Source organism: Gambusia affinis, linkage group LG06, assembly GCF_019740435.1.
Source record: "Gambusia affinis linkage group LG06, SWU_Gaff_1.0, whole genome shotgun sequence".
Lineage (NCBI taxonomy): Eukaryota > Metazoa > Chordata > Actinopteri > Cyprinodontiformes > Poeciliidae > Gambusia > Gambusia affinis.
This window is the reverse complement of record NC_057873.1, coordinates 21,475,543-21,497,403: the sequence shown is the minus strand read 5'-3', so window position 1 is coordinate 21,497,403 and position 21,861 is coordinate 21,475,543. Positions and strand designations below refer to the sequence as shown.

Here is a 21,861-nt window from a genome sequence, read left to right as displayed (position 1 = left end):
AGGGAAAGAGGAAGGAAAAGAGTTTGTTGACTGAAAAACAGAAGGGCTTCATGTGTAGCCAATCAGAGACACCCCTCAGGCACTGCCAAACATGCCAGGATCATATTTGCATTAATGTGTCCAGTATTAATGCATTGCCCAAAGCCCAGTGAAACCTCTGCAAGGATGAAATTAGGAGGAAAGTGTGCATGGCTTTGCTGCTTAGCTCTGCGCAAGGTCACACAGATCAAAACGAGTACGAAGAGAAGTGCCGGCATGGGAATGATGGAGGACAGTTTTGATTGGTGGAGCAAACTGAATCAGTTGATTGGTCAAATGGAATGGTTTGTGAAACCTTAAACAAATAAGACAATTTCAGGCAGAACACACACCACAGAAACACCTAAAAGAGACCACAGATTGTTGTAGACTTCAGAGTTTCTCAGCGGGGCCAGCCTTTCCGTCTCTGCATGCTGCATTAGGCTAAAATGAATCACACACACACAGACACACACGACCGTATACAGCAGCACATTGACAGGAAGCTACCAGCCAATCCTGTGTTTGCCTTCAACTAAGCATGCGTGATAGTTGTAGCAGAAAGTGTCTCAGCACATCTGAGAATGCGTATGTATGACGGCGAAGCACAGGACGAACATCTCCGGCTGTTCTTGTCGGGGATTCATTTGCTCGAACGTGGTTGTGTTTGCACACGCATGACAGTAAATGCACATTAGACTTCGAGGGGTGTTAATTTATTCAAATGAGCTGAAGAGGATAGTTATGGACTGGGGTGAGGGGCAGTGGAGGTGTATTTTCTGTTGAAGGCGGGGCAAAGTCAGGGGGGGGTGGCCTTCGGCCAGAATTCATGTCTTCATATTTTCTCTTGTTTCCCCCCCCCTGATTTGGAAATGAGACCATCTGCGTGCTCCGAGAGACGTGCAAGGTAAAAAGACAATCATATGTGAAATACGGAGAGCAAAACGAATATGAGGAGTGAAGAGATTCAGAAGCAGATGTAGCACCTTTCGACACAAACATCATGCCAAGATGATAGCCGTACTTCCAAGATGGCTGCTGCTGGAGGCGTCCTCTTTGGGACAACCTGGAGATCTGCTGCTCTTACTCCAAATTTGGTGACACCTCTACGCAGTTTTTGGCTTCAGGTTTCATCTTCAATAATATAAAGTGAAATGTGCAAAGCTTAGTAAAAAAAATAAAATAAAATGGTCAAATCATAGCAATTTGAATATGTTAACCACCTTAGATGCATGCCATATGCGCAGATATTGATCAGAGATATCTGGTGACACCCAGTGGCCACAGCTGAAGATGTTATCAATAATATGATTACAGCACATACTGACTTAGTTCTCTTTTGGCTACTAATGAAAAAGTTTTATGTCACTGAAAGTAGATTTCTTGAATGTTAGATCAGTGCCAGATTTCTGACATGTAATATTTTAAAAATATTTCCTTAGAGATATTTGTTTCTCAAACTGTCTATGTTTTTTTTTTTTGTTTTTTTTTTAGACAGACTTTTTTTGGGGGAATATTGTTTTTATCTATATTTATAGTTTTGATTCTTTTAAGCTCAGTCTGCATGAAATACGAGTGACCCTGTGATCACGACATACATGGAAAGACGATTTTATGAATGCTTTTGAGCCAAAGATAAAAACATGTCTCCAAATATTGAGACAGAAAGAATTTTGTTGGCAAACCAGATGAAGTTGTGCAGAAAAATAAAATCCAATGATAAATTGGTCTTTAATCATAGCTGCAAATTCTCACACTAAAAGGTTTTGAGAACTGTATTCTTTAATTTTCCAATTTAAGAGAGAAAAAATATCTGTAACAAAATTACCAGTGTCAATATGATCAATACTGCTTTTAAGACTTTTACCAATGTTTGTACCTACAACATTTCACAGAGTTGGAGCAGACAGTTCCTTCGCACAATCGTTGTGGGTCATCCAGACTTGTGGGTCCTCTCGTGTCAACCTCTCCAATTCACCCCAGAGTTTTTAGAGGATTTTAATCTTGGTTTTGATTTAGCCATAGAGGAAGGTTGATTTTGTGTCTTTTTAACCAATGTATGTCGACTTTTTCCAAATGTTTTGCATCATCTGCTGAAATATCCAGCAATGACCCATTTTTAGTTTACTGGTAAAGACTATCAAATTTTTTTCCGGCATCAGTTCTAAACAACCAGTTGGCATAAAGTAAGTGATTGTTGTCATGGAGATGTGGTTTGTTCAAAATGCCACTCTTTGCTCCAGTTCTCTAGCAGTTTATTTGGAGAATCATATATTTCACCTCCATTACCAACTTGCTCACTGTGAGAGGCGGCAAGATAAGCAAGGGTCCGCATTCAACCGAGTGACTGATAACGTTGAGTTATTGTACAATGGGAACGCATGTAAAACTAGTGAGTAACTTTGAAATACAAAAACGTCAAACTCCATTTCAGTACCAAGAAATGTAGTCAAAACCGTTTTCAATTTGCAACAATATTTTTCACAGATAAAGAAGCAATTACAGTGCAACAGTATTTTCATCAAATTAACCAGGACAAAGCCACCAAGCAGCACTTATTTAGAAAAAAAAGTCATAGTTGCTTGTCTCTGTAAAAGAAAACAGCTTTAACCAAACTTGGTTAAAAGATTAATACCAAGTTTGGTTCAATGGAAGTGACAATCCGTATCTCACTGTATTCACTCATCCGTTTCTAGAGACGTTGATAACACAAGTGAAGATTAATTTACTTTGAGGCTTTTTACACAACTATGCCAGAGATACCAGCAACTGTGAAGCACGCTGCAAATCTACTTTGGAGCCAAGACAGACTAAAAATCTGCAAGGGTGCAAGCTTGGCTGTGCTCAGTGTGATCAAAACTCTTATTCTCCTGCTGAGCCATATTTGATTGTTGGTGGGCAGGCACAACCTTTCGAACTAACCAATAAGGTCATCCTGTCTCTTGATTGGTAATTTTTGAAATGAGGCAAAGATGCTTGGAGAGCAGTTAACAACTCAGAAGACTTGGTTGTTCAGTAAAACGAAGGACTTGTGCAGGGTTAGAAAAACAGAGTAGATCGTCTGAACATAGGCCTCATACATGCTAAAATCTGTCTGACAGAATGAAAGATGGAAAAGGGTTTAGCTTAACAGCAACCTCAAAAGGATGAAGTGGGGATAGAAATCTCTGAAAGAAGAACTGTCTCAAACAGCCTCTCTCATTCTGGTAGTATCATTTGTTTAATAAATCTTTAAGAGTTACCCATCAGCTCATTCTTAATTTATCTCTTGGTTGCAAAAAGGTGAGAATGGCTCTGTTCGTTGAAGTTATTTGTCCTCGTTTCCTTTAAATTAATGCAACGGACGTGACCACACACACATTGTTGAATGAGATCAACAGTACATGAAAGTGAGCAGCCATTCAAAGAAACTGCAGTAATCTGATCATTTAAAGAGTCGTACAAATAAGGGTCAAAACAAACATCATGAAACTACTGTGGATACTCGTCTCTTTGACTTTCTGGTCCGTTGCATAATATTAAGTCAACACCAAATGCTTACATAGGAAAGGAAAACAGACCCACGACAGAAGGAGATGAGGAAAAAGCATGAGCTGATAAAACATGATCCTTTGAAACATTTTATGACAATATAACTAAACACACTTGTGTGCTTTTAGCTCACACCAACTATAACCAAGCAAATTCTGAAAGAATATAGAAACATGAGGTCAAACCCTCCCACCCCCAAAGAACTAAAGAACATCTTGCTATTGTATTGCAATGCCACAAATTATTCTTTGGTAAATTATTTGCCATTTAAAAGAGACCAAAAGCACACTAGTACGGATGATTGTTCTTATAGCAGTAATGCAGGTAATTTGTGCTTCACTGCACATTTATTTTCAGGGCTGACTTGTGTATTTTTGTGCTCAAATTTTTTACCTTTATAACTTTTTACCTTTATTTTTATAATGCAAAGTATACATTGAAAATATGTATTTAATGGGGTTTTATGCAACCAAAACAAAGAAGTGTATAATTCCTAAGTGGTGGTGAAATACACACCTCCCTATCCCCATTTGAAATTAGATGAGTGGGTCATTTGTACTTTGCCATCTCGACTACAGTACCCCTAAATAAAGTCATGAACGAGCTCGAGTAGTATGAACAGTTTCACAAGGCACTGCTGTTCCTCATATGTCTTTAAGCGTTTCATAAAGATGTGTGTGTAAGGAAGTGTTAAGTGCCTCCAACCTGTTTGCTTTTTGCAGGAAACCCCTGAGGCTGTTGGTTTTCTGGGCAGGACTCTGAGCAGTAGCCGGTCCCATAAAGACTCGTGGGAACTCTATCTGATCAGCTCTCTCACCTGTCCAGCATAATTTGCAGCAGTATGTGGTTCTGTTGCTCTCTAAACCTCCCCCTACTGAGGCGATGTTATCAGGTGGCTTCTCACGCTTACCTCAACTAAAACCCTGATGGAAAACAACTGAAATAAGCCCTGGAGATGCTGCTGGTATTGGGGATGTGGGGGAGAAAAACTGTCTACTTTACTACAAAGCAGCAACTTTTACAACTTAATTTCTTTTTTTTTTATGAAGTCCGGGGGCTTCATTCCGGGTGGGAACAAAGAGGAGTGACAGACAGAGATGGATGGAAGACTGGGGGTCCTTGGGACTCACTCGCTTGACAGCGCCTGTCTCTACGTGTAATGACTTATTTATTCTGGGGTTATTAATCAGGTGTGGTTTTTCTGTTGATATGATTTATATGCTTTGTCAGCTACGGAGGGATCATTAAAAAGAAAAAAAAAAAAAAAAAAAAAAGAGGCCCACGCCATCATAAATCAGCTTCTGTAGACTCCGATGTAAGGGCAAAGTGCTTGATCCAGTTTTTGTTTAGAGACCAACGGCAACAGGAGATTGCTTCTTTTTTTTTTCTTCATCGGAACCATGAAACATGACCCGTCTTCATTTATCTGATAAGCTTCATCTGTTCGGAGAATTAGTTCCTCTATCAATGTCGTTTCAGCCCTGATGTTTTTAAACAAAACAAACAAACAAACAAAAACCCATAATTTGCACAAACAGATCTTTAGATCTCTGACCGTCCTTCAACAACTTTTCACTTACTTGTCATTTCCTTCAGTGCTTCCTTTGTCTTCAGACAGGAGCTTGGAGTTTTCGGCCTCGGAGAGTTGTTGCAGCGGGTCGTGTTGTTTTTCTCTTGTCCAGTAGCCCCATCTTGTGTTTTCTTTTTCTCACTACCAAGAAAACGCATTCTTTTTGATTTTACCTGATTTAATTGTTTGGTATTAATAAATCTTTCAGTAAGTGAATAATGAAAAAAAAAAAACTATCTTTATCTATTTTGTTTTATAATTTTCATTAACATTTTTCCATTACTGTATGTGTTGTTCCTTTGTAGCTCTGACTGCCTGTTTACGGTTATTGTCCTGATGGAAAGGGAACCTCTAACCCTGACTCAAGTGTTGTCCAGCTTCTAACAAACTTCCTCGCAGGATTGCCCTGCATAAAGTTTCAACAATCCATTAACTCTGACTGGTTTCTATCTCCCTGCTGAAGACAAACATTCCCACAGCATAATCCTGCCATCACCTGTTTTCAGTAGCATTTTCAGCAGCAATGGCTTACTTACACACTTGGCAATTTGCATGTAGACGTCAAAGCTGATTGTTCGTAATCTGACCACAGCACCTTGCTCCAAGTGTTTGTTTTATGCCCTACTTGGCTCATAGTTAGCTTTAAATGGAACATTTTTGCTGGTTTTATTTTCCCACAGTAGAGGTTTCCTTCTGTTACTTTTCTATAAAGGGCCAGATTGTGAACTCTTTGCAACAAATTTACTCACCTTAGTTGCGATTTTCTGCAGTTCCCCCAGAGTTATGGACCTTCTGGCTGTTTTCTCTGAGTGATGTTTTACTTGCCCAGAGCACCTTGACTTGGTAGGTTTGCACTGGAGCCATGCTGTTTTCATTTCGGGAAGAGGGATTGAAAATTTCTTCTTGAATTGTTCAAAACTGTGTGTGTTGTTTAATAACCTGAGCCTACTTGAAGATTCTCCACAGATTTACCTCTAACCTGTCTGCTGTGTGCCTTTTTCTTTATGAAGAACCTCCAAGGCCTTCATGTAGCAGCTGTGTTTTAGATCAAATGACGCAGCTGTGTTTTAGATCAAATGATGCAGCTGATCTACATTAACTAATTAGGGTATTTCTAAATAAATAAATAAATACATCTAAAAAAGAACTGCTTGTAAGGGATTTTGTTCAGGAGTATGACTGTACTGACACAGCACTCCCATCTGCCCACTCAGACACAGTGAAATAAATGTTCCAGTTGCATTTTTGTCTGATTAAAAATATAAACAAGTATGACTCGTGTTCTGTTCAAATATTGTTCTTCTAGGTGTAAAGAACACCAGTGTTAAAATGATCTCTGTCCTCAGATGTAGTAACCGCACTGCAAAGCTAAAAATGACACATTCACATAAACACAACAGGTAGTTTTAACTCACAACTAACAACCACTTTACTGCACCGAAATTGTCTATGGGGGAAAAAACAAAACTTGCAGGTTACTTGATTATAGCTCTCGATGGTTATTTTAAAATGTTTAAATGAGGAATTACACTTTCACTGAACAAACACAAAGAGCAGGCCAGCAGCTCATGACAATGAAAGGAAGTTTTCTTTACTGCATTTAGTATTTGCTTCTTTTCTGTGTTTGAAATCCAGGCATCTTCTTCTTGCTCTTCTTCTTGTGCCTCAAGGACTTAGCAACATTGCATTTCGCTTATATATACTTTATTAATACAAAATGTTTTCATGTCACACTTAACAATTGACAGCAGCATATTCTTGCATCCTTTTGTGTTTTTCGGTTGCTTCCATAGCTTGGCTCAGTAATCTTCTTCTAGAACAGGTTTACGCTGAGGATAATAACAAATATGTTAGATTTAATGTAGTCACCATTAAATGTTAATATCAGCTTTCATGACCAAAACATTTTTAAAACAAAACAAAACAAAAAAAAATCATTATATCATTAAAAACTTTAAACTAGTGGTTCTACAAAAACCCTGGCTTTCAATCAATCAAACATGAAGACAAATAAAACAGCTTAAATAAGCATTTCTGAGTAGAAGTTAAAGTCTTCAGTCGGTGTTTCCTACTGGTACAGTGGCACAAATATGCCAATCACTGATTAAAAATGTGATTCCCATTATGACCAGCAGATGTCACTATAAATCCACGTGCGATTTGGACATGGGCAAACTTACCTTGGGTTTGCCACAGTTTCTGACCTTGTTACCTAAGAAGAAAAAGAAAAGATTTTATTATTTGTATCAAAATCAAAACATCAGTTTATGGAAGCATTGCAGTAGCCAAACCCCTTAAACAGAATGTTAAATATTTTCTAGCTCCCTTTTTAACTGCTTGTTTTGAAGCCAGTGACGTCTTTCCAGCCAAACACTGACTGGAGGAATCCAGATTCAACACTCACATATCACTGTTCTCTTTCTCATTATATCTCTTTAAAGGCCCAATCGTGCAAACCCGAAATGCTCATACATAAGGTTGCGAAAGACTTACCAAGCAACAGAATCAAGGAAAGGAACACCACAACCCCGGCAAAGACCAGTCCTCCCACACGCAGTGTTTCATAATCTGAAAATTTGCACCAAAAACCATCACCAAGTCATCACAATTACTCAAAGTCTGTGACTCCAACCATATATTCTATTTTTCTCTTTTTATGCTCAATAATCCTTCTGTTTTCCTTTAATTGGCCATTTAAAAACTACTTTTTTATGCCTTACAATTCATGCTGACAATATATGCAGCCCACTGTTCTATTGTCAAATGCAGATTTCCAGGAAACAACTACTCACCGTATGTAAAGTCTGCATCCCAGTCAGTTGCTGCATCTGAGCGGAAACAAGGAATGGACACAAGCAGAAGACTTAAAATTAAAAAAAAACTTAAAAAACTTTTTAAGGTGAAAATATTGTACGTTTTATTTTACTTTTTAAGTAATCTGCCCCTTGTTAAGCATAAATTAACTGTGTAATTGTTTGTATTGGAGTACAGATTGCATCAATGACATAAAAAGTTACTGCCTCAGATATTACCTTCGGTGTCATTAACTGGCTGCGGGTTTTGGCACATTTGCTTCCACTGTGCACAATACATTTAGCATCAACTCAGTATTAACTTGACAAACAATGAGCAACAGAAGATGCAAAGTGGAAGACATTGATTTCCCTGCTATCCCTGACACAATACCACCTTAAGTGGCGAGGGCTAGTGCCCGTATCAAAAACCACCTCAGTGACAAGGTACTGCAATGCTACGGGATGTTTGCTTATTCATGTTTATGCTCAAGTTTCAAAGAAACAGAATATAAAAATGGATATTAGTTTTTAGGATTTATTAGTTTTCAGCTGTTTGTTGTCCTGAGAGTGACTGTGATTGCGTAATTGCATGGTGCTTTTCCGCTAACTGTTATCAAGTGGTAATGAGCGGCTTCACTCACCTTTTGCCGAAGACATGGTGTTTTGTCTGTGTGAGTTCTCTTGACTCAGCTGTCCGAACGGAAAGCAAAAAGTGAACAAAACTTTAATAACAAATGCATACTGTATCCGGTGGGCCATCAAAATCCAAATTGTTAACTCATTTATTGCAGTTCTTTGTCACATTGCTGAGTATTCTCAGTAGGTTTGATGTCTGAATGCTTTTTCTAGGGGTGAAGGTGGAAGTATTTTTGTTTAAGATGGCCTTTATTTTCATTTTAATGTATGCCTAGAAACTGTTGAAGTTCATTAATTTCAGCTTCTTTATTTTAGATGAACGCTCAATGAAAGGCACAGAAACTCTATACGGTGTGTGTTCTGACAAATTGCCTCATTAGGTTTCCTGCTGCAGCCACAATGTGACTGCCTTGATCTTTGATGGGAATTTAAAGAGGCTAATGGTATTATTGATCTTTTACTCTCCATTCCTTCTACCATTACCCTTGAACTACACACACCCACACACACACACAGAGAAAACCTTTTCATTCAAGCTACATCTTTTGACCTATAATCATTAACTCCCACAGATTAACAGACTAACATTTTCCTTGGCTGTCTCTCCTTTCAGCTGAAACCTCACTGAATTATGGACTTCCCTGCTATATGCATTATGTGACCTGGCCTTTTCCATTCACCAGTGAGCTTGAGGACATTCACCAAGGGGAAAGATGTTACTCATTAATGCATTATGGCTCCAATATTCATTAACCTTGAACCTTGAACAGTCAAAGAAATAGACGGAGAATCAAAACCTAGCTGTGCTTTCCACAGTGTTGATACAAAGTGACTTTAACAAAGACGTACAGCAAAAACAATCTCTAAAAAAAAGTGCAATTGATAAGAACATCCAGATGAAGTAATCTAAATTCACTTTTTAACATATATACCTATTTAATGTGTATCACTGGTTTGGAGAAAATACTTTTTACAATACATACAAACTGTATCTGTTTCACACAAAATGTGATATCATCTTTACTAAGAAGAAACTTGACCCTTTCTTACACAGTTGTAATATACACCACACTTGTAAGAACCATAAGTACGAATCTGAAATAATTTTCAATGACAAGCATGGTTTATTTATGAAATTTTCATACAATATAAGGAATAACCTACCTGAGGAGCTGAAGGTTCTGTATTACCTCTGCCCAGGTGTGTGTGGACTTGTGTGGGTGATCCTGTCTGCAACCCATCTTCCTAACTTACAGATCCACCCCCTTGCACACACACATAATTACGCACCCAAACATACACACACCCATACAAGTTTTCCATTCCTTCCACCATACTTCAGTGCGACTGCTTGGTTACAAATTTACAGTCTCATAAACTCAGTGCAGATATAGCAGGAGAAGAGACGACCTTTGGAATCATGAAAGAAAAAGAGGAGGACGTTACAATCTGCGTTGCTGCAAAAGAAGCCCGTGCTGCTTCAAAGCTTTGACAGTGAAACAACCTTGACTGACATTGATGGAGGATCAGAGTCATCTTAATGCTTTCGAGCATAAAACACTCTGGAGAAAAGGAAATGTTTTACAGAATAAAAATGAATAAAGGCACACTCTGTCTTTGAACACACTTTTATTCAATTATGCCAAAAGTACAACAGGTTGCTACACAACAAGGCTTTATGCAGGAGATGAACACAGCAGTAGTTGTACAGCAGTCTGTTCCCACTCTGTTTTAGCTCGCATTTAGCTACTTTTAATATAGACTGACACAGAAATAACACAGTTTTTGAGGTTAAACCTCTCAAACAGATCCATCCACACTTTGTCTTTCAGAGAATGTGTAGTCATTTGAAAAAAAAAAGTTGTGACAGTGGAAAGCAAAAATAATAACAGGGGGAAAAAAAACACTTCCCTTGATTTAAAGAGCTTGCAGCGCTAGCGACTGCAAGTGGAGGGGAAGCTAATCACTGCCTGCTAGAGACCAGTTAATCCCAGTGGAGCCAGTGACACAGCACTGCAGTAGATATGTGGAGAAGAAAGGCAGTGACACAGCTGATGTGTGAGCTCTCTCCATTTCAGGTGGTTAAAAAAATAAAAAATAAATAAAAACACACACAACAGCGGAGGAGCTTGTGCAGATACCTGTGAATCCCGCTCAGAGAGCAGTGCTGAGATTGTCTTGTAAAAGGATAATCACGTCTACATGGAGAGAGATACACAATCAGAGCAGATGTGATGTGTTCACAATCCTGCACACCAAACAATAAACATCCAGGGCCGGACTTAAGAAAAAGGGGGACCAGAGAAGTAGCCTGTCGATACTGCGTTTTGGGGGTTGTTGTTAAAGATGCAGTGTGTAACGTTTTTACAAAAAAGATGTTTAACATATTTGCTAAAACTGTCTCTATGTTGTGATAGTATAAAACAGATGATCTGTGGAAAAGGTTAAGCTTCTCTGCCTTCTCACGGAGAAGGTGTATTTTTGCTACCTTCAAAAATACACCAGTGGGTCAGAAACAACCCATCAGAGCCAGGAGGAGGGTCTTAGCACTGTCAATCACTTTTATGTATGTGCTGCTCATACCCTTCTTGTTATCTGCTTTGCTGCACCTCCTTCCTGACAAGGGAGCTTGCCGTGAACATGCAGGCTAGTAAGCATGACCACCAACTGACGGCAAATAAAAACTGTTTTTGTGTAATTGTCAGCTGTTTGCTCCCCATTAGCAGAGCTGCAGCTCATACATCAGAGTGATTGATAGCACTAAGACACTCCTACTGGCTCTGACAGAGCAGTGTATTTCTGCGTTTGGCAGTAAGACCACTGCTCTGGCATAGGTGGTGTAATATTTTGGGCCAACACGTCTCTTTTCAGCAGATACAGTACATGTGTTGATACGGCGCAAACAATCTGATGAGTCAAAGAGACACAAGCACCAAAAACCTGTTCAAAAATACTTGCTGACCTCTCAGTTGTGTTTTGTTACGATTCAGTTCGTTTTGATTCAACTGAATCATATAATAAAAATCGATTTCATACAATATAATATAGGATCAAGTAAAAAAAAAAGAAAACTTTCCGATGGATAACTATTAAATTATTTAATTGTGCCAATTGACGTAGAATTTCAACCCATTAAACTACACTCAAATATATACATAAAAAGCATATGCTACGCAACATGTTAGTCACACTAAGAGTGTTTTTTTTTTTTTATTTCATTCATGAATATTTCTTTAATCTTTCACTGGAATGGATTTACCCTGTGAGCCACATTCTCCTAAATCCAGCCCTGTACACACGTTCACCCAAACACGCCTAACCATTCAAACACACACAAAGATCTAAATAGCTCATATGTAAAGTATTCAAATTTAAATACTGTATATATGCATATATCTTATATTATACATGTGACATTTTTTTTTTCCTCAGGACAGCTGAGAAAAACAAACAACAGATTCACGAATCCTAAAACCTAAAGTCAATTAGTAGAAGAACAATGAAACATCTGAACTCACAACACTAAAAATATCTCAAGAATTTATAAGACAAATTTGTGCCAAAGTTGCCACAACAAACTGCAGTGAAAGACTGTCACAGAAAAGGCACAGCATTTGACAAGAGCACTGAAGGACTACTCACAAAAAAAAAAAAATGAACACCTGGCAAAAGATCTACTCACTTGTTACATTTTTAAACGTATACACCTTGTCCTCACCCTCCCGTACAACTAACTAGAATAAACCTCACGTCGTTTCTTTTTTTTTTTTTTAAATATATGTTATTGTTGCTTCCTTTCAGAAACCGCTCCTGTTGCCTCAGTTTTCTGCTGGAGTCTCTTTGGCAGCCCCTGCAGCTGAAATGGGTCAGAGAAATAGGTTTTAGATTCAGTACAGTGGAGTATGCCAGCTACCATGCAATGTATTTATAGTCTGCAAAAAGTAGCCCACGACTTGGAAGGAAAACGATGCTTTCTTTGTACAATTTAATAAACCAAAATGCGAAGAAATTGTCATGCATTTGTTTTCAACCTCGTTTTTACTGATTGTCCTTAGATAAATCTAATGCTACCATTTGCTTTATATGTGAGATCGCCAGTATGTAGCTGTAGCTGGATTTAAGTATAAACACTGCTGTTCTGTAAAAGGACTGATAGAAGTTTACGTGAACAAACAGCATCAGACAAGTCGGGAAGAGCTAAGCCAGATTTCTGTTTTAAAACTATATTCTAAGCTTTGAAAATCCAACAGAGCGCTGTTTAATTATTCAAAATAAGAAAGTAAATGAGAAAATATCCAAAGCTACCAAGTCTTCTGATAAATTGATAGACCAGGCAAGAAAATAATTAGAAACAGCTAATAGGCAGACCAACTATCGGTCACGCACTCTACTAATTTCTGCTTTGAAGACAAGTACTAAGAGGAAAGTGATTGCTGAAAGAAAGCATAGGTATAAGGGGATCAAGTCAATGAAGTCCAAAAAGAAAACTTTGGATTTTGTGGCTGTTATGGGAAAAAATGGGGTGAAAATAGTGTACATGTTCCATTAGGATTAGTTCTTAATAGAGGAAACATCAAATTGTATATGCAAAAAGGCACTTCCAGCTTGGATTTTTGTCATAATAAATTTTACTTTGTCAACAAATTTGGTGAAGTTTTAGTCTTACATCTGACAGAAATGACTTTAACGTAAAGTAACTCATGACAAGGACTAAGAGTTTTTACAAGTCAAAAGTGTCACCTCTGGGACTGCTTCAATTGAATGCATTTTGAAAGTCAAAAAATGCAGCATGTCTGAGATTAGCCTTAGAAAATGATCAACCAACATTACTCTGTTCTTATTTTGATTGTGCCAGGTTCAAATTATCGCTCAGCAGACTTCCACTTTAACACTTTACAAAGCTTGAAAATCCCCAAAACAAGGAATTTTTACCCACTTAAAGTAAAACAAAAAATATTCAACAAACATTCAGATAGGATTTTTAATGGCCCTTGATGGAATATGAGACACATTATTAACATATGCTAAAATATATTATAGCAGTAGACACAACATGTTGAAAGCTAAGCAAACAAACTAATGCTAAAGAAAAGGGGTTTGCTAAATTCAACACAGAATTTGTTATGTGTATTTTTGTCGTTACCCTTGGTGACAATGAGGTTTTCCTCTTGTGCCTCCTCTCCAGGGGCCCTGCGGAGAGAGTTTACAGGCTGTCAGCATAACTAACTAATGATAGACAAAAACATTAAAGGTCTGTTATGACCAACTCTTCTCTTCAGCTCAGCAGAAACTCAGGCTTACCTGGGCTTCTGTTTTCCTCCACAGCGGCATCGTCGACCTACAAGCAGAGACAAATCATCACCTGACCTCTAAATATGTCATAAGAAGGACATGTCTCTTTCGTTATCATGGTTATCATAGTGGGGTTGAAAATGTAAAGAAGGGCTAATATGATTACGAGGACAACCTGTGACACCTTTACTTTTGATTCTGTTTGAAATTATTTTGAGTGCATGTAGATGTGGTCAAACAGAGAAATCAGAAATCTTCTTACTGAGGATTAGAAGGATGCCCATCATAAACAGGATCACAGCAAACGTCAATCCCCCAATTCTCAAACTCTCATAATCTGAAAAGAAAAAAAAAGAGATGCAATAATTTACTCATCTTGTAAAGAAATGTATTAGCTATTGATTTCATACAGAAGTCTGATAACACTTTGGTCACTCAGCGTTTGCAAGTCGTCTGCTTTAAACTTACCATAAATAAAAGGATTTTCAGCCACTGAATGCTCCTCTGTGAATGTATAGAACAAAGAAAATCTTACAGGACAAATAAAAATATGCTCTAGTCTTTTGTGCTATTCTCAGTTACATTTGAAATACATTTCAAAGGAATTTAAAATACATTTTTAATGTTTTTCCCACCTGTAGCTGAACTCATTTAAGGAAATCGGCAGCGTCACAAAGTGTATTATACATGTTAGCCAGAACGTTCAATTTTCATCTCAGAGGTTACTCCTCCTTGTGGTTGCTGTGTCCCCTACAGATGAATTCTGGCAAATTGCAAATTGGACCTCCTGCGGTTTTCGTTCTGCAGCGGCTGTACTTCTTCCCAGTCTTCCATGAATCCTTCTACAGATTCTTCCACCAAGCTGTGGATGTCTGCAGCTTCGAAAAGGTTTCTATTGGCCTGATGGCTGCTTCTCTTTATAATGCTTTCCTGCACCAGCTGTCAGTTTGTTAGCTTCCCAGCTATGACATTTTCCCCCCCTATTTTGAATGATAGATTGAACAGCAGGCTATGAGATGTTCAGAGGTTTATAACCTAATCCTGTTTTAAACTTCTCAGCAACTTTTTCTCTGACCTTCAGGTTTTGTTTCTTGGACTTTATGATGATGATGCTTGATCACTAAAAAAAACGTGTGGCCACGTATTCAGATGTATTTATATTTATATTAAATTACACACAGCCGGATTGCATTTTCTAAATGCATGGCTCATGACGTCAGTCTATTATATAGGAATTTAATTTGGTGGTAAGAGCCCAGAGAGAGGAAAACAAATGATATTTAATATTTTTATTGGTGAAAAAAAATAAAAATCATGTATACTATTTACTTCCACTTCACAATGATGAACTTTGCCTTTTCTCTTTCTTGTTTCTTTTGATTAACAACAAAATGGTGTATAAAAAATATTTTGAACTTCTGTTGGACTTTGACCTAAGGAAATATTTTTTTTCCTACTAGAAATAAGTTCAAACCAGTATAAAAAAAACCCTGCCTATGTCCAAAAACGCACAACAGAAACAACATTTAAGAGCCTCAAGAACAACTGATCAAGATCAACAATTTTAGAAGTTTTAATTTTGTCAAAAAAAAACAAAAAAAGACAACTCACTAATTTGGTATTGATATTTTTGCACTTTTGCCACTGTATACTCTAGTGCACATGACCTCAAGGGGATGATCTTGAAACCAAATGTTCAGTTTCAACCCTGTTAGTAAATGTGGGGCACTTACCCATAACACTGCTGTCTGATTCAGCTGAAAAGCACAGACAAGATGAGGAGATTAGAGGAAAACTGAAGGAAAAAGAAGCAACACAGAAAAAGAGCTGGAACTGATTTGATATATGTTTGCTTTCAAAAGTATCTCACAATCGCACAGGTTATAGACTATTTTATATATCATTATATTTTAAGAGACCTCACACATTGAGTGAGTGAGCCAGTGTGTACATGTGACTCATAAAGGCTTTAGGTGGTAATTGATGTTTTGCTGAACAATCTCACCCAGGCTGGCTTTGCTTTCCCCCCAAAGCAACCCTGTCTGCCCAAACAGCGCCTCCTTATGGGTGCTTTGTGAACGTGCAAGTGTGTGTCTTTTTGGTAAGCAGGGGAGCACTTACCAGCTACACACACCAGGAGTGAGGAGAGGAAGAGCAAAACCGTTTCCATGGCAACTGTTGACAGAGTAAGAAAGAGTGAAAGGAAGAAGACATAAGAAACTACAGTGAATGAGGTGAAACACACTGCTACAACCATATATATTTGCATATGTCTCTTGGAAAAAAATAAAAAATCTATTGTTTTACGTGTTAATGCTTCAGGTGTAAATTAAAATTTATAATCAACAGAAACCAAATGACACATCGTCAGCCACGTCCAAACCTCTGGAGGTTGACGGATGTTTAAAAACCTGCAGACATTGTTTTTTCAATCCTGCATAATTATCTGCGTTTGGAGCCAAATAGGTTCAGTCTCTTCCAAGCATAGAGAAAGCTGTCGTCCCAAAGGACAACACATAACCTTGACCTATTTTCATATAGACTGCTCAGTGTGCTCACACACGAATCCACTGTGTCTCAAACTCTCTGTGCTCTGAATCAACTATCACCATTTATATCTGGCCTGTTTCCGGGATGAATTGGTCAAAATAAACCAATCCCCACATCGGCTGTCTCCACATATTGAAAAGAAAATTCTGAAGGCAATCTAAAGCCACACTTAGCAGGGCTTCACAGTTTAAGTCTGAGGTTCCTGAAGGTTTTATTACATCTTGTTTTAAAGGGTTAAACCGGTCGCATACCTCCCCCATTTTACTCACTGTTGGTCTACTTAGGTCCATTTGGCTGCTTGTCCTTTCTGAGCCTCTTTACAGTATCAGCAGAAACAAATCATAAACATCGCATTGCTGCACCTGTACACTCACTGTGTCAGCCTTTTGTAAATAGTACAGTTTAAAAGCTCTTCAAACATCCCTGAAATAATGAAAGAAATACAGAAGAGAATAAACTTGCTCCACTAAAGGTTTCTACACCTGAAGTGTTTATTAAGGGAAAAATAAATAAACAACTATTACATTATTTACTTTATTTAAATTGAGAATTATGTTCTGTTCTAATCCTTAATTCATTTTTTTTAGGTTAATTCCTGCTGCTTGTGAGTTTGCACCGAAGCATTTCTATTAAAGTTACAAATAATTTAGTGTTTTCATCAAAGTTGGAACGGACTGGACAGATACATCATTTTGTAATTTATATGTAGTGTACTATTGTCAACCTTATAAGCTAATCTGAATGACCCTATGTGACAGTGTGTCACGTTTGTATATTTTAAGAGGCTTTTTGTTTTCACAGCGGATTTGATGATTGAAGCTTATCCCCAAAAAAGCTTATCCTCTGAACATCATATATGTTCAACTCAAATAAATCATTAAACAACTCTTCAATCTTATATTTTTATTTCATAAATTTTTTAGAACATTATTTCCAATTTATTTAAATGTTTTTTTATGTGCTTTCCTGTAGTGCTTTCACACTTCTTTAACACAATTTGTTTTTGGCCATTTCTTCATTCAAAGCCTTATTTGTCTTCAAAATAGATCCCTTTAAAGATCGCATCATTCTAATCATCCACAGCTTAACAAAACTATGAATAAATAAAACAGATCTTTGCATTTTGTCTTCCTGAATCCTCACCCTTTCCCAGGATTTACACACATGTGATGCTGTGGACAAATTGAGAGAAGAACAGGGTGAAAAGGACAATTCTGTGAAAATAATCCACCTGAAACACAGATCATCTGTGTAGCTTCAGAGGCCGTTGTGTAAAGCGACTTCTTCCATGCAACTGCAGATATGTATCTTGTCGCTTCTACTTATAGTCATGTTATAATGCAATTTTGCAATTACTGGCAACCAGAGCCATAAAGAGGCCATTTTTTTCAGATGCTGCGTCTGTACTCACTGCTTTTTCTTTTTTTGTTGCAATGTCAGATTTATTTTAGATTGAAAATTTACACTTGATGCCACCAATTAAAATGTGTTGATTTTGACTACTAGCATCGCCCTATTAAGATAACACTTTGTGCATTTTGTTGCATCTCCATATTAGAGTGGTATTACAATTTATGAGAATTTTTAATATACATGACGGCATTCATTCAAAAAGGCCTTAAACATATTTTTATGTCCCTACACACATTTCTCCTGTTTTTGCCTTTTACTTCATTTTAACTAATCAACATCAAACAAATTTTTTAAGCCATATAAAGTGAGTATAGCACTTCTATTTTCCAAGTGTTGATTTAAATTTTCAAGGAAGAAAATCTACACAAATCATCCTGCAATGATCCCCAAGACGTTCTGGAAAGTATTCTGTGGACTGATGAAACAGAAGTGGAAATTTTGGGAAGGTTGACGTGACATAATATAACATGAGACAGCAATTCAAAGTGGAGGAAGTGTGATGTGCAGAACAGAAATGATGGAAGAAGAATCCTGAAAAGAAAACTCTCCAGGCACATATTTGTCACCTTAAGCTCAAAACACACCTGGCTGATGATCCAAATCCCACCCGCAAATCCACCTCCGAATGATTCAGGACAAGTTGAATGTTTCAGAGAGGTCTAGTCAAATTTCAAACATAAATCTCATACCAATGGTGGGAGTTATTCATAATATAAAAAAAACCTCCAATGTGGGTGAAATGCAACAGTTCCACAAAGAAGAGTCAGGCAAGATTTCTCTGCATGCCATGTAAAATACTCACTCTCAGTTATCACAAATGCTTCAGGGACATTGTTGCTACCAAAGGAGGTAAAACCAATTAAGCCTTTATTCAGAGGGCCCAAGAGCTTTTTCCATTTTCTTTTTGTTGTTAGTCTTTTTTTAAAATGTCCATCTTAGTGTACTACATCTCCATGCTCAGAATTCCCTCACTGAGGGACAAATAAAGAATGAACCTATTCTATTCTAGACACTCTATATCAAAGAGAGGAGGAGGAGAGCAAAGTGGGGAGAAAATAACACAACAGATGGAGAGGCTTTTTTTTTATAAGGAGAGGGCAAGCAGAGAGACAGTCAAGGTAGGAGACATGAACCACACCCTGTGGTTCATGTCTGTTAAAAAAACACACACTGTCTGTTGAGAAAGCTTAGTGAAGGGCATTTAGGGGAGACACTGTCTGAGGTGAGGACAGTGGAGAGGCAGTCTATTGTATAGAAGTCACATGGTGTATGAAATGTGAGAATGCATAAAATAATTTTAAAAAATGATACGAGACTCATCGTTCACATGACGGGGGAAAAGGAGGAGCTTATACAAGCAAGATGAAAACATTTGAGCTTGTTGATTTTTAGTCGTATTTAGGGTATGCGGGACAAAAACACCTTTAAACAGTTTTACATTTTTCGGGAAGAAACTAAATGGTCATATAAAGTATGATTTTGTTCCAAATAAACTACCATGAGCCTGATGACCCAATTATCACAGCTGTTTTTAAAATAATGTCATCAGTAGTGGTCCTCTTATGGTTGACTGTATTTTATTCAATTTAATGTAAATCAAACCACCAATAAGGAAGGTTTTCATTCATTCACTCCTCTCTTTCTTTTTAAATCTAGGATAAATAAATGGGTCACATTGGCCTCCATAAACCATGTGCAGTAACCTGCCCCTTTATATCCGCCATCATCATAATAAAAATGTCAAATCACCATGACAACAATGTGCGTCGTTCCAACAGTATCCAATAAGAAATCGCAGCTGAATGAGAAAGTGGTCCGCGAATCGATGGTGTCCTTATATCAAAACACATGCAGGGACAACAAATCAGTCAGTGTACATTTATAAACAAAGAAAGAGAGAGAAAAAAAATCGGGTGTGGTCCACAGCTTAAAAATCAAAAGAGCAAGGTTGAATTTCACCAAAACTGTAAAATCCTCCAGAAATGCACAAGTCAAATATGATTGGGAGATGAAGTTGATCCTACAAGGTCATCAATAACCTTTACATCAATAACGAGTTAGACTATTAACCTAAGGCACCCTTACGTGTAATGACGTCGTCATTACTCTGGAGCAAAATTATTCCCATCAAGTCTGTGACGGAAGCGCATCGGTCCTCCCCAACCTGTGGATCATGTTCTGGAGGGGGAAACAAAGACACCACTCATGTCTGAGCTGGTGTTTCCTTTTCTGCGGAGCCCTGAGATATTCAATAGAACTTGATATTTATGTCAAAAAAACAAACAAAAAAAAAAAAACACAACAAAAAAAACAATACTCATCTGATAAGCAATCAGAGAAAGTCAATTAATCACGATGCGACCCGTGTTTTCGTGCGTGTTGTGTCTCGCAACGAGTGCCAGCAGACACACCCTCACGGTTTGACTGGAAGTGTTGTTAATTGCGTCCCTGCAAGTTATTTGGACCGCGGAACCGCATCGTGCCTGCTGAATGTGACAGCCAGTCTAAATGCACGTGAACACATCGTTTCCCAGAAAACATGCACGGCAGTGGCAATGCGAGAAATCAAATATGCGCTCATCAACTTACCTGTTGTTTCTCCGGAGGACGTTTGGGTTTGTATTTATATAATAGCTATATATCCGCCCGCGACAATCAGTGAATCAATCTGCTTGTTTCACTAACGATTTGGTTTCGACAAGACAGCTCATCTGTTTGTATGTCGCACAACGATCATGTAGACACGATTTCTGGGAAGAAAAAAAAAGGCAAAAACAGACGTGATGGATAACAACGTGGTTCCTGCAGCAACAGCTTTTCTCCGTGTGTTGGATCCTGTCGCTTCCCTTTCTCTGTCTCTCTCCGTCTCTCCTCGCTCTGCAGAGACTGGTAATATATAGATTCCATCATACGGATTTCTTTTTTTGTCTCATATTCATAGCATATACTGGCGAATCACAATTAGAATATCTTCTAAAAGTTTTATTGACAAATATAAAAGCTTAAAACCTTTATGTTGATTTTCAATAATATGTCTTACAAAAGTGGAAACCCAAAATTAGTTTCCTACGTAGTCATGTTATATAACCGTTACCACAGATAAATTGGAAAAAGTAATCCGACTATTCTTTAGATTCATTCTCCAAAAAAAGTAATTAGTTACTTATTGATTTTACTTCATTCTTTATTGAAAACAAAAAGAAATAATAACGCACAGTAACTTGGATATCTTTAATCTGGTTACTGGTTTGGATATTACTAACTATTTTACTCATTATTAAAAAGAAGAAAAAAAAGAAGAAGTAGCCTCACTTACCAAGGGAACATGATACTGGCGAGACAGTATCCTAAATGTGGAGCTATTGAATAGTTTGTTCATATAACAGTAAACACATCCAACACATGACTGGGGCTTATTTTACATGAATGCAGTATGAGTGGAGTCAATCACTCTGTGAGTGGTCTCCAGCTTGGTTTGCATTATTTTGGTCTGGTGTCCATTATCTTTTAGTCAGACACAAAGAAGCAAAGAAAATTAAACAAATTTAGCATTTGACAATGCTGTCCGATACCTAGCCTGGTCATCGCCTTCCTACGCAATTCTGCTCAGTTCTCATCTCCCTTCAGTGCTCTGTCTGGAGTTTCTCCAATTGAGCCTGATTTCTCTGGTAGGATTTCTACTGGGTCCATCAACGAACAGAAGGGGAAGTTGTGAATGACGTTGCAAATGTCAATTTTACGTGCTGTAGAACAGCAACGGTGGAAGTGAATTAACATCAACAGCCATCTGGTTCGGCTCGGCACTTCTCTCTTTGCAGTGGGGGACGGTTGTTTACTGGTAAGTGCCATAACTTCAATCGTGTGCATTCCATTTGTCACGCCGAAGCAATTTTGTTTTAAAATTAAAACGTTTTGTCCACGCCTCCAGCAAGTGACTGCTTCCCAATAGATTCCAGACCTTTTGTATGAAGCAAAGCGTGGAATAATGAGCTGGCTTTTACCAAGCCACCGGCTACCAAGTTCTTGCACAAAATTAAAATCAATGTATTGACAAAG

At 37.9% G+C, this 21,861-nt stretch overlaps 2 protein-coding genes and 1 long non-coding RNA gene across 3 annotated transcripts in view; 1 reads left to right on the top strand and 2 right to left on the bottom strand.

Annotated features, from left to right (window-relative positions):
• Positions 1 to 6,148, bottom strand: part of LOC122833226 (Down syndrome cell adhesion molecule-like protein 1 homolog) — a 116,777-nt gene extending 110,629 nt beyond the window's left edge. The window contains exons 1-3 of the mRNA XM_044120650.1: positions 6,092 to 6,148; positions 5,869 to 5,984; positions 5,130 to 5,260 (exon numbers count right to left, since the gene is read on the bottom strand). Of these exons, the coding sequence (XP_043976585.1) occupies positions 5,130 to 5,136 (7 nt within the window). The 5' untranslated portion in view covers positions 5,137 to 5,260; positions 5,869 to 5,984; positions 6,092 to 6,148. The remainder of the gene's footprint in view (positions 1 to 5,129; positions 5,261 to 5,868; positions 5,985 to 6,091) is intronic.
• Positions 1,860 to 4,835, top strand: LOC122833227. Its single transcript, XR_006370945.1, has 2 exons — positions 1,860 to 2,410; positions 4,272 to 4,835. It is a non-coding gene; the product is annotated as an uncharacterized LOC122833227 (long non-coding RNA).
• A 537-nt stretch (positions 6,149 to 6,685) lies between the features above and the next one.
• On the bottom strand, positions 6,686 to 20,678 carry fxyd6 (FXYD domain containing ion transport regulator 6). Its single transcript, XM_044120369.1, has 13 exons — positions 20,395 to 20,678; positions 15,964 to 16,017; positions 15,576 to 15,599; positions 14,311 to 14,346; positions 14,105 to 14,179; positions 13,852 to 13,888; positions 13,694 to 13,740; positions 9,715 to 9,776; positions 8,556 to 8,604; positions 7,912 to 7,947; positions 7,613 to 7,687; positions 7,300 to 7,331; positions 6,686 to 6,948 (listed from the first exon to the last, which is right to left on the bottom strand). Exons 2-13 carry the CDS (start codon positions 16,010 to 16,012, stop codon positions 6,919 to 6,921), a joined length of 552 nt encoding a protein of 183 aa, XP_043976304.1. The 5' UTR covers positions 16,013 to 16,017; positions 20,395 to 20,678; the 3' UTR covers positions 6,686 to 6,918.
• Positions 20,679 to 21,861: the final 1,183 nt, after the last annotated feature.